Genomic DNA, 12,855 nt, shown 5'->3' on the forward strand with positions numbered 1-12,855 from the left:
TAATTGGTTTCTGAATTGGTAATATGATTTTACCATTGGATGAGCATAAATAGATAAAAGCCCTGGCTCATTTTTCTTTTTCAGGGCTTGTAAAATGTGACAAATGTTAGCTGCTCCACCATTAGATTTCACAGCATAAAACCAACCACAGCATAATTGTATAGGGCTCAAACTTCAAATCACTGCTAATTTTCTCCACTTAACATGTCCGAATGCATATGACATACTAAACTATCAATTAAATGTCTCCTACCTGAGCTTTGGTTTTAATTGTACCTGGAAAAGAATGCCTATTGACAGGCAGTCCCACTTAGTGGTACTCTTTCAACTGCTCTGTAGGTTGACTGACTATCTTTTAGAGTTCGCCAATGTTCTTCTTCATAATACAGGTTTGTATCCTGGCTACCACGTCTTCTTCATTCAAATTGGACGATATATCAGTCAGCTTAAGCTAAGTCATTCTATGGTAATAACCCTCAAGTTTAAATGACTTAAAATAAGGCTTATTTCTCTTGATGTTATTTGTCAGCCAAAGCCATTGTCAGCTTTGTTCCATAATTCTGGGACCCAGGTAAAGAAGCATCCCCTCATGGACTGGACTAGAACCAATGAACTGTGGTGGGGTGTGGGGGGAAAGAAGCGTCCCCTCTCTGGGACATGCCATTCTTGTTTAAAAGGGAAAAGAGAGATGACAGAACCAAGTGAGTTTATGCTCGGCAGTGGCATACCACTTCCTGTCACATATCATTGAACAAATCAAGGCCAAGACTGCCATCCAAGGTGAGGAGGTAAAGTCTGCCCAGTGGGAGGGACAAAAATATTTGGGAATAGTAATATAATCTACCACAGAGGTTGTTTTCATTCTCAAGCAGGTATCCTTTTGACTGACTTTTGGACTATATACAAAATCAGTTTTTTTTAGGTTTTGCTAATATACAAGAAAGACTTTCTTAACTCTGGGCTGGGGTTTAGCCTGATTTATTTTTAATATGAATCCACAGAAAAATAAGCATTAAAATCACTTTAAAAAATTAATATTTGGAGTCCCCATAAATATAATGGTGGTGTAAATATAAACAATATTACCTTACAAACTCAACTAATTGAAATCTTTATCATATTACTCTAAGTGGAGAAAAATAACTGATTCCCACCCAACCCCCACTCCGGCCACCAGGAAACTCTCAAAAAGAACTTCATATAGTTAGTATTTTAAGGCAGATCATTCAGATATGCTGCTCAAATTTGATGAATATCTCTTGTCATTTTATATGATGTCACAATGAACAGAGGTATACTTTCATTTACATAGATGGCAAATGATATATTTTTAGATTTAATTGCTATATGTTAAGGTATTTGTATATGACATGTATATTCAAGGACTGCTTTCTCAGCGATTCTTCCTTCTCTGGAATTTTTTTTTTTTTTTTTTAGCTATTTGTGAATAGCTGTTACTTTGGGCACTGAGCCCAGCTTTTCTTAATCTGACTGTCTTTATCTTTTTCTATTTTAAGATACTTTGAAAATTATTGGTTTATTTTCTAAAAATGAAGTAAGTAAATTATCTCTAGGTTCCCCTTAAATGGTATTTTATTATTAGATGGTTTAAAACAATTGTTTGGCTTTTCAATAATAAGTGTAAAAACTGATCACATTGCATGTCAAAATTTATTCACCCATGGTTTGATAATAACAGCTATAACACAGAGTGCTACTGTCATTATTCTGGGTGCTTTATATGTGTTGTTTATTTATTCCACACAACAACCCTATAAGTACCAATATTATCCGCCCCCCTTTTTTTTTTTGAGATGGAGTCTTGCTCTCATAGCCCAGGCTGGAGTGCAATGGCTAGATCTCGGCTCACTGCAACCTCTGCCTCCCAGGTTCAGGCAATTCTCCTGCCTCAGCCTCCCGAGTAGCTGGGATTACAGGCATGCACCACCATGCCTGGCTAATTTTTTGAATTTCTAGTAGAGATGGGGTTTCACCATATTGGCCAGGCTGGTCTTGAACTCCTGACCTCAGGTGATCCACCTGCTTCGGCCTCCCAAAGTGCTGGGATTACAGGCATGAGCCACCTTGCCTGGCCATATTATCCCCTTTTTATAGATGAGGGATTTACCATACTTACTTTAGTACACATCTATATTCAGTATTGGAAAAATAAGCCATGTTTGGCAGGGCTTATCAGTGAGGCTAGGAATTTGGCCAGTTAAAGCAGGAAACCAACAAAAGAAAGGGAAGTAGTAGCAGAAGCTTGTTTAGAGGCTTCCTGAACCTTACTCTATTCTCCAAACAGAAGAATTTCAAAAAAAGGCTTAGGCAATTCTTTTAAGCTGTTAGTCAAAGGAGAATTACTTTCTTTTTAGTTCTAGGTCAACAAATAATCTACTAGTTTTTGTGAAGGCGCAATCTGGAATTTCTACATATTTTATTTTATCTTATTTTATTTTATTTTATTTTATTTTATTTTATTTTATTTTATTTTATTTTATTTTATTTTATTTTTTTGAGATGTAGTATCGCTCTGTTGCCAGGCTGGAGTGCAGTGGTGCGATCTTGGCTCACTGCAACCTCGGCCTCCCAGGTTTGAGTGATTCTCCTGCCTCAGCCTCCCAAGTAGCTGGGATTACAGGTGTGTGCCACCACGCCCAGCTAATTGTTGTATTTTTAGTAGAGATGGGGTTTAACCGTGTTAGCCAGGATGGTCTCAATCTCCTGACCTTGTGATCTGCTCCCCTCAGCCTCCCAAAGTGCTGGGATTACAGGTGTGAGTCCACCGTGCCCGGCCTATATATGGATTTTATTATGATCTTGAAACATTAGCCTTTTGTAATCTTCGACAGAACAGAGAAGCTCAGGAACATAGAAGCACAGGAACCCTTCTTCAAGTTAGAACAGAAACAAAGTGCACAAATTCCAATTATTCCTTTTGATGGCTGATTACCTGATGATGGCTATGGGACAGCAACTCTTTGTAGTGTAGCTGCACTTTGGAGCAAAAAGGAAGTCTAAGAGTAGATCTGACAACCCAACCATAGTTAATGTGGAGAGCATTTTTTTTGTATTTGTAGATATTTTGGTGGACTACTTATTGTATGTATACAAATGTTTTTATACTTTTTACATGATGATTACATGAGTTTATGTGATGATATAATTCAATTTAACATAACTGAAACTCCAAAGTTGTGTAATGGTTACAAAGTTGTAGATAAAAATATCTTTAAAGATTAAAAAATTATATAAGATGAAGAAAAGAATCAAATGAAAGTATTGAGTCACATTTTTATTCTATTTATAATAGTTTCTTGTCTATAACCTTTTCATTAGCCTTCTCAAACAAGGGGTTAAATTTCAGTGGACTCAATTCTTCCATATTTTGGGAGTAATATCTATCCATTCTCACCAAAAGCAGAAAGTCTGGAAACTACCAGAAAATAAAACTCTAGAAACTAGAAACTCTAGAAAATAATCTGTTACTAGGTTAGCTTTCTTATTTGTTAAGTGAACTATAAAGCCTTTAAACCTTTAAATATCTAAAATAATTTTCATAAGAAACTCAGAGAAATTAAGGGAGAAACTGAGAGGAAAACAGTAACTGGATTGTCAGTTGCTTTGTGTTGTTGAGAAAAAAGAGGCAGTTAAAATTGATAACTAATTGCAGCTAATATATTGGACAATATTAAAGTCTGCAAGTCGTTAACAAGTCAGGGTTAGGCAGGGGTGATATTTGTTACCTTTCCTCTGAAACTTGATGTCTCTATTCCTGAATATATCATTACTTTGATTCATGAACATTGTTGGACAAGTAACATTAGTAATAAAAGCCATCTAAGTAGTTCGCCATTGTCCTGCTTTTTTTTTTTTAAATAAAAAAGGTGACTGTATGTTTTACACATGATAGTTTTTTCCATGTTTTTCTGGTTAAAGAACAGATAGAAAAAAAAAAAACTTAAAACACGGCAAGGCTGTAACATGCCAAAGGTCACATAACCTGTAGGTACAGCCAGATTTCCTAATTATTAATCTATTGAAATATTTTACAGTTCACTAGATTACTAAATCCGGTTATCAATTAATGATACACCTGACATACACCCTTCTAGTTTCATAAAAATCATCTCATTAGGCTGGGCGTGGTGGCTCACGCCTGTAATCCCAGCAATTTGGGAGGCCCAGGGAGTGCAGATCCCTCGAAACCAGCCTGGGCAACCTGGCGAAACCCCGTCTCTACAAAAAATACAAAAAAAAAAAAAAAAAAAAAAAAAGCAGGTGCTGGCTGAGGTGGGAGGATCACCGGGGCCCCTGAGTTCAAGGCTGCAGTAAGCCGTGATCGCGCCACTGCACTTCAGCCTGGGTGACAGAGTGAGACCCTTTCTCAAAACGAACACACACAACAACAACACAGTAACAACACACCAACCCCCAAAACATCTTATTAAACTCTGTGGATCTACGCCATTTAAACCTAATTGTCTCAGGAAATAGTCTAAAAACATTTTTTTGTCCTGGAATGGAATGTGTATGTAGGCTCAGGGAATAACTCAGTTTATCAGGTTCTTGGCTGTTTTTCCACAGGTCCAAAAGGATAAATGGATAAAGTGATGCTGAAATAACTTAGAGAACCCGTAATCCAACGCTTCTATTTTAAAACAGTGAAGCAGTTTTTAAAATAGAAAAGTATCTACAGTTTTGCTTTCAAGCAAACTAGCGTTAACGGAATCATTGCTATTCAAAACTATTGTTGAAGTATCGGTGTACATTTAAAAAAATAATTTTTAAAAAAGAAAGCTGTCGTATTCTGGATTCCGCAACCCCCCCACCCCGCCTCGCCACTCGTCGCCCTCCCTCCACCTCCACCCTCCCACGGCTTAAGTCGCATAGCTGAAAGGATTTTGCTCATTTTTTCCAAAACACTTCACGTCTCGGTAGTAGCCAATCATGGAAAGTTTCAAGCAAATGTTACATTTGGGAGAGGGATGAAGCTTGTCCGGGGCTGCTCTCGGAGGAGTCGCCAGACGCCCTGACCTGGGGGCCAGATGCGAGCTGGGATCGGCTGAGCTCCGACAGCTTGGCCAGACTCAGCCCCGCCAAACCTGCTGACCTCACTGCCCTCGGCTGCGGGGGATCTCGCCCATGAGTCTCCCCAACAGCTCGAATTCCCGGAGTGGAGGAGCCCACTGCTTCATAAATGCGAGAACCCAGAGCCCCTAGTACCCAACTAGGCTAGCCTCGGAGTTGGCACGGCGTGCAGAAAGTGACTACTGAGCAGCCGGGCCTGGCTCACCCGCTTCACACGTCAGTTTGACTCCTCTCCCCGCCCCCCATCAATCCCCCGCCCTACTCTCCGCGCACCCAGAGCCGAGAGAAATTTGACTGCCCTAATCGCCAATCAAAAGAGAGGTCGAGGATTTGAGCCAATCGCAGCGGGCGAAAGGGGCGGGCCGTCGGCGAGCGCCGAAGGTCTCTAGCCCTCCCCTGCGCTTTAGCCTCAGTGCGGAGCCTTAGGCGGAGCGAAGAGAACCGGTCGCGGCAATCCTAGGGCGCAGCAGCAGCAGCAGCAGCAGCACCCGCATCCGCTGCGGGAGTCCGAGCCGGAACCACACCCACGTAGCTGCCCTTTCCTCTTCTGTCATCTCACCGCCCCACCACAGACCGCGTTCCCCGAGGAAACCGGCCGCCCACGCCCGGAGCATCCTCCCCTGTTGAGCGGGCGCTGACGGACCCGGCGGCATGATGCGGCTGCGAGGCTCGGGGATGCTGCGGGACCTGCTCCTGCGGTCGCCCGCCGGCGTGAGCGCGACTCTGCGGCGGGCACAGCCGTTGGTCACCCTGTGCCGGCGTCCCCGAGGCGGGGGACGGCCGGCCGCGGGCCCGGCTGCCGCCGCGCGACTCCACCCGTGGTGGGGCGGGGGCGGCTGGCCGGCGGAGCCCCTCGCGCGGGGCCTGTCCAGCTCTCCTTCGGAGATCTTGCAGGAGCTGGGCAAGGGGAGCACGCATCCGCAGCCCGGGGTGTCGCCACCCGCTGCCCCGGCGGCGCCCGGCCCCAAGGACGGCCCCGGGGAGACGGACGCGTTTGGCAACAGCGAGGGCAAAGAGCTGGTGGCCTCAGGTGAAAAGTGAGTGTCTCCGCGAGGCGCAGGAGGCCTCGTTCCTTTCGGGGCCCGGGCTCAGGCTGTGTGGGGCCCTGCGGTGGGGCGGGATAGGAGCCGAGGTTCTAGAAAAGAGAAAGAAAGAGGTGCCGGGCGGCCTGCGCCGTCTGCGCCATGTGATTAGGCCCGGCCCCGCCCGCGCCTTCCCCGCCCGCAACCCTCCGCCAGGCCCCCACTTCCCTTCTCCGCCCCCGGCGGGGGTCGCCCTGGTGGGGCCGCGGTGGGGCCTGATGGGCTCGCCTGGCGTCCCCAGCGCCAGAGAGGCCGCTCCCCTGCCCGCGCCGGGTGCTCAGCTCCCTGGCTCGCGGCTGCAGCGCCTGGCCGCACGCCCCAGCCATTCGTGGGCGATGCTGCACGAACATCTCCACCGAGTGACATTTAGGAGTTGGGCGTTCAGCAGAGCCTTTACCTACCTGACTTGTCGCTTTTCCTGGCTCGTTTCCGCTCTGCCTGCCCTCCCTTGGTTTCTGCCATCATCCGGTTGGAAGCCAGATGTGACGGAGAGCTCTTTATATTTCTGGAGTGGCTACCTCAGGCACGTGTAGAGCCATCTGGGGCACCGGAAACAATGTTTCAGAAGTGAGATTAGGAGGAATCGGGTCATGTGGCCGAGAAGATGGGGCACGCAGTATAGACCACCTGTTTGCATAAGGGACCAGCTTTGGCTTGTCAGGTCTTCCGTGAGATGGGGAGATTTTTAGAAATAAAAGTTAAATAGCCAAGATGAAATGTGACATAATACACTAACTCAGTGAAAAATCTGAGTTGAGTAGGTTTTGTGACTTCATTGTGATAGGATGTTGACTCATCCTGTATGTGTACGGCACGGTAGTTTAGTCTTAAAGCGAAATTGGTTTTTCTTAAACAATATGCAAAGCAGTCTGCTATATATTTTTGTCTTGTGTAATACAAATGGACCACTTTGTTTTCCCAAAATGGGTAAAAATTTACCGGTCTGCTTTCATTATACCTTACTCTTTTTCTGGCTTTGTACGCTGACACTCTAACCTGTTTTGCTTCCCTTTTATTTCTGCTGCTATTTCCAGCTCTAGAGTTCCTTAAGTCAAACTGAAAGTGAGAACATTCTTATAATTTCAATCTCACGCCTGCTTGAAGTTTTCCTGTAATTGAAGTTGGGACCTTCCAGAAACTTTTCTAAAGTTCTTCTTCCAGACTGAAAAAGATTATTTGAAAAAAATCACTTGATGATGGGCGAAATTTGTGGTATTTTGTGATGTTGGTTTTGTGCCACAAAATAGCGTCCTGACCATGGACAGGTTATTTAATGTCTTGGGTTAGATGACTTAAATCCTTTCAAGTTCTAAAAAGCTATACTTCTGTTAAATTTGTACTTCTCTCATGTTTTAGGGACTAGAATGATAATTTAATCTCATCTGGGACTCACTTTTACTTTAACATCATCCGGTTTACCAAGCAAGTAACGAGTTTACATGCAAGTGCCCAAGGTACAGAATTGCAAAATGCAGTCACAACCGTTTAAAAGTTCATCTTAAAGGCTACAAGATGGGAACTGCATTCTAGTAAAATTATGTCTTCAGGTCTGTGTCTCTGCAGTGGCTCTAGTGCCTCTCTTTTTTTTCCTCTTTTGTCAAACAGGAAATTGAGCTTCTTCTGTGATTTACTTGTCCAGAAGTTTCTGGTTTCATTGCCTTTTTAATAAAAAATCACCTTTTAGCAATGGCCTCAAGGTTGTGAAGAAAGTATTTTAATTTGGTTAAAGTTTCTATTTCCTTAATGATCTGGTTTCCAAATGTAGCTTTCCCTCTTTGGCTCCTTTCATTTTGCCTTTATGTGACAAACATTTCTCTTATCCTGGGAGGTAATCTCCCAGTTGATCTGTTATCCTTTCTAATGCTTAGCCTGCAAAGCATAGGTCATCCCTCAATCAGCAGTCCACCTGGTATGCTAGCACTCACTCAGGACTGTGCCAGATTTTATGTAGTAGTATTAAAAGAAATAACCATGAGAAAATTAAATTAACATTTTTTAAAAGGCTTAGAACAATATTTGGCGTGTGTTAAATGACACATAACTATTTATTAAATAAATGAGAAAACATTGCTTCTTCATTATTGTAAAGCCTGTTAAAGAGATTGGCCTTGGAATTTCAGGCTTGCACATGAAGGTTTTTAATTTTTTTAGTTTCCACAAAAATGTTTATCTTGAGAAATTGCTATACATCTGTCTTATATGAAACTATGTGAGTTGCACTGTTTACCTTTTGCTCTGCTGATAAATAAGTTCAGAGTAAATTTAATGCTTAACCACACCAATTTCATCAGTTCACATGGCTGGGATATCTGCGTTTCCTCCTTTCCTTGGTCCTGAGTTTATATTTTATTTACTTTATATTCTGGAAGGAGGCGTGATATAAGCAAGTTACTTTACCTTTTTTTCACAAACTCTTTGAACTAATGTCACTTTAGACTATGCTGTCTCCATTACACAACTTTAGTGTGGTTTAGGATACGAACGTCTTAATATCATATAGAAAAATTTAATGATCTTTGCTCAGTTTTGTCTTTAGTGATCTTATTTAATTTTGTTATGGTTCATTCTGTTATCTTGAAAACCAACTTTGCTTGCCTCTCTTTGTTTTCAAAATTGTTCTCTCTTCTTTCCTAGTTCTTTTTGAATTTCCTCACTGGGTAAACCCTGAGGCTGAGGCCTTTGCCCCTTTCCCACTTGTCTGCCTTCTCAACAGCATATCCCTTCTTTCAGCTTTGACTCTCATCTTTGTGTAGGTAATACTTCACCTCTTAATCTAAAGCTCTGTTCTTACATTTGTCGCCACATATTCAGTGACTTCAGATTTTAAGTCTGTACCCCGATATTCATTCTTTTCTCCAATTCAACCTATTTTGCGTACTGTTATGAGATTAATTTTAGAGTTTTAATTTGAAAATAGCACCCTCTTCCAGAAAACCAGCAGGAACTGGAATGAGCATTATATTAAAGTCACAAACTATGTTATGGTTTATGCCAGCACTTGCCCATATGGACATTTTTATCATACTTTTCTCTGTTAAGCTGGTTATACTTATTTCCATAAAGTCCAGAAGTATGTATCCTATCTTAGTGAATGGTCCCTAGGAAGAGTCAGAGGGATAGAGGTAAGGGGCATTATTAAGTTTTTTTATTTGGATATTTATTTTTTAATGAGAAAGGAAAAGAGATACATAACAGAAATTGGGCTGGAAAAATACCAGCATATGTATGCTGTTAGAAAATAGATAATTCATACAGGATGCAATATTGAAAGTATTCTGTTACAACAACAATGAGGTCAGTTTCCCATTCTCAGATTGGCAGATGTTAAATCAAGTAATTGGGAAAATAGGAACTCTAGCATTGCTAGTAGAAGTATAAATTATTAGTTCAGTTACTTTAGGCAGTTTGGTAGTTTCTATTAAAATGCATACCTGTGATGTGGTAGTTGGATGTTTGCACATCTACATGAAGTCGTGGCATTCAGAAATATTTGTAATTACACAAATAAGCATACTTTAAAATATATTTATATTTAAAAGTAAAAATGCAAGCAAAAATGATTTCAGCTAGCTTTAGTTAGTATGGATTTATGTTTTGATAGTTCAGCTTTATGTTTTGATAGTTCATATATTTAGTAAATGGAAAATGAAGGGCAAAGAAAATCATCGAGGTGTATACTCTGAAAATTGAATTTTTTTTTTTTTGAGATGGAGTCTCGCTCTGTCACACAGGCTGGAGTGCAGTGGTGTGATCTCGGTTCACTGCAACCTCTGCCTCCTGGGTTCAAGCCATTCTCCTGCCTCAGCCTCCCGAGTAGCTGGGATTACAGGCACCCGCCACCACGCCTGGCTAATTTTTGTGTTTTTAGTAGAGATGGGGTTTCACCATGTTGGCTGGGCTGGTCTTGAACTCCTGACCTCAGATGATCTGCCCGCTGTGGCCACCCAAAGTGCTGGGATTACAGGCGTGAGCCACCGCACCCGGCCTGAACATTGAATTTCAAAGTAAGATGAAATGCTTATGAATTTCAGCGAACATTGAATTGGGTAGATTGAACAATACTAGTAAGGAAGTTGAGTTAGTATTTGGCAGATATAAATATTAAGTTTTAGAACTGAATGACAAAACCTCTGTTAAAATAGGGGCACGTGTTTTTATGATCCTTCAGTATTGCATTTGGTTTTAATTTTAAAAGTTAACATATTTACAATTCACTTAAGCTAAAATCAAGGTGGAAAGTACGTTTAATTTTTTCCTTTGGGCTTCTCAGGCAGCCCCTTAGTTATTTTTGATTTCTTCATTATTAAAATTTTTTTCTAGGTGATGATTATCAGTGAGTTTTAGTTTTTTTTTAATTTTATTTTTATTTATTTATTTATTTTTGAGGTGGAGTCTCACTCTGTCACCCAGGTTGGAGTGCAGTGGTGTGATCTCAGCTCAATGCAACCTCTGCTTCCCGGGTTCAAGTCATTCTCCTGCCTCAGCCCCCCATGTAGCTGGGACTACAGGCACGTGCCAGCACACCTGGCTAATTTTTGTATTTTTAGTAAGATGGGAATTTACCATGTCAGCCAGGATGGTCTCGACCTCCTGACCTTGTGATATGCCTGCTTCGGCCTCCCAAATTGCTGGGATTACAGGCGTGAGCCACTGCACCCAGCCCAGTTTTTTGTTTTTTTAAAAGCAAGTGAAAAAGGTACCAATAACTACTGTATGTCATAACATTTTTGTGACCTAATATTTATATTGAAATGTGCATCAATTAGTCATTGATAACTTTGTCCATGATCTGTAATTAACAAACTCATGCTGTTAATTTATAATTTTATTAATATTTGGATGAAATTCACTGATAGAACAAGAATTAGATTCTGAGGGGTTTAGTCTCCTGGAGTTTTAGCTGCATATTTCTAGACCTTACTCTTTTATAGAGAAGTCTACCTACCTCAAAGTCAGCTAATCCATGAAATGACTACCAAATAGAATTCAGCCTTTTTTATGAGGCAATATGTAGGCCAGCTAAAAGGGAGGGGGGGGGGGGCACTATTTTAGTCCAAAGATAAATGTCACTTTGAAAGAAATTTGCTGAAGATATTTGTGGGTTTCTTTGAGTTTTAAAAAGTTATTTAAAAGAAATCAGGCTGGGCGTGGTGGCTCATGCCCGTAATCCCAGCACTTTGGGAGGCCAAAGCAGGTGGATCACTTGAGGTCAGGAGCTTGAGACCAGCCTGGCCAACATGGTGAAACCCTGTCTCTACTAAAAATACAAAAATTAGCCAGGAGTGGTGGCGGGCACCTGTAATCCCAGCTATTCGGGAGGCTGAGGCAGGAGAATCGCTTGAACCCAGGAGGTGGAGGTTGCAGTGAGCCGAGATCATGCCACTGCACTCCAGCCTGGGTGACAGAGCGAGACTCTTGTCTCAAAAAAAAAAAAAGTAATAGTAAAAGGCTGTACTACTTCCTTCTTGTGATATTTGAAATGAAGAAAAATTATGACTATATAAACTGAAAGCCTAATTATAGAATTTGTGTGAGGGAGCTCAATCATGTTAAATCCTATATAAATTAAGGTTATATTTTATAGTTGCCTGTCTGTGCCTTTTCGCCTTTAAGTCATTTGCTAGTAAGAGAAATGCTTAAGAAAGGTGAGTAAACAGATGTATTTATAAAAATAGTTATTAATTACTGATATCTCTAAGTGAGGTACATAGCTTTCACATAGAGATACTGTTACTACAGTTTTACCCTGAAATCTACTCAGGTGCAAAATTGCTTTGGTTATGAAACACATTACTTGTGAGTCATCACTGCACTTAGTGATTTTCTGACCCCCTACAACGTAGTAGAAGCAAAATCTAAATGTACCTTGACTTCCATTTGGGAGTGTCCTCTGCTTGATATGTTAAATTCATTATAAAGAAATGTTTATAGTAAAAGCATTACTTTTGAAACATGGAACTGTAGATGTTGCATAATGAATAAAACTGATAGCTTTCAGGATTAAGAAATATATTTTTGCCTATTTATTTCTGGTACAGGCTTCTAAAAAAGATTTTTAAAATTGTCTCCTTGATGAGGATATTTTGAATGACATAGACACGTCCTTCAATTTTTGATGGTAAACTTTCTGAAGAGCAATTTTTAAGCTCTATGAGGAACTTACAAAGTATTCATACCTTTTTAGGAATCTAAGTTCACAAAATAAACTGAAGTGTTAGAAAGATTTATTTCCTATTATTTTTGGTACAGTGTTATGCATACTAGAGAAAAATGGAGAAAAACTCATGTTCAACATTAGTGGGATAGTTAAGTAAATTGTGGTACATCTCTCATTTAGTCATTTAAAATGTTTGCAGATACTTTTTAGGATATAAGGTAATGTTATAACGGCCAAAAGTTAGAACACAGAATTTTCTGTGCAGTATGATCTCAAGCTATTTAAAAAGCTCAGAAAAAGTAATAGAAGGAAATAAGCCAAAATGACATTAGCAGTTGTGATTTATGAGAACGGGCATTGTTTTTCCTGCCTCCTTTTGTTACTTTTAAGATTTCCCCCCCATTATAAGTGGGAAACGTCTAAAACAGTAAAAAACATTCCATAGTTTTGAAAATCAAAGGAACCACATCTGTTAAATTTTGAACTTGTAAATCTCTACTGTCTACTCTTCTAATATCCTGATTC

At 40.9% G+C, this 12,855-nt stretch overlaps 1 protein-coding gene across 4 annotated transcripts in view; it reads left to right on the top strand.

Annotated features, from left to right (window-relative positions):
- Positions 1–5,484: 5,484 nt before the first annotated feature.
- Positions 5,485–12,855, top strand: part of GLS (glutaminase) — an 84,896-nt gene continuing 77,525 nt past the window's right edge. For 3 of the 4 annotated variants that reach the window (XM_019022005.4, XM_063695406.1, XM_055379279.2), the window contains exon 1: positions 5,485–6,128. In XM_019022005.4, the coding sequence (XP_018877550.1) occupies positions 5,743–6,128 (386 nt within the window). In that variant the 5' untranslated portion in view covers positions 5,485–5,742. The remainder of the gene's footprint in view (positions 6,129–12,855) is intronic. The other variant, XM_019022006.4, reaches the window with a different exon arrangement.

The sequence above is a fragment of the Gorilla gorilla genome, chromosome 11 (assembly GCF_029281585.2).
Source record: "Gorilla gorilla gorilla isolate KB3781 chromosome 11, NHGRI_mGorGor1-v2.1_pri, whole genome shotgun sequence".
Taxonomy (NCBI): domain Eukaryota; kingdom Metazoa; phylum Chordata; class Mammalia; order Primates; family Hominidae; genus Gorilla; species Gorilla gorilla.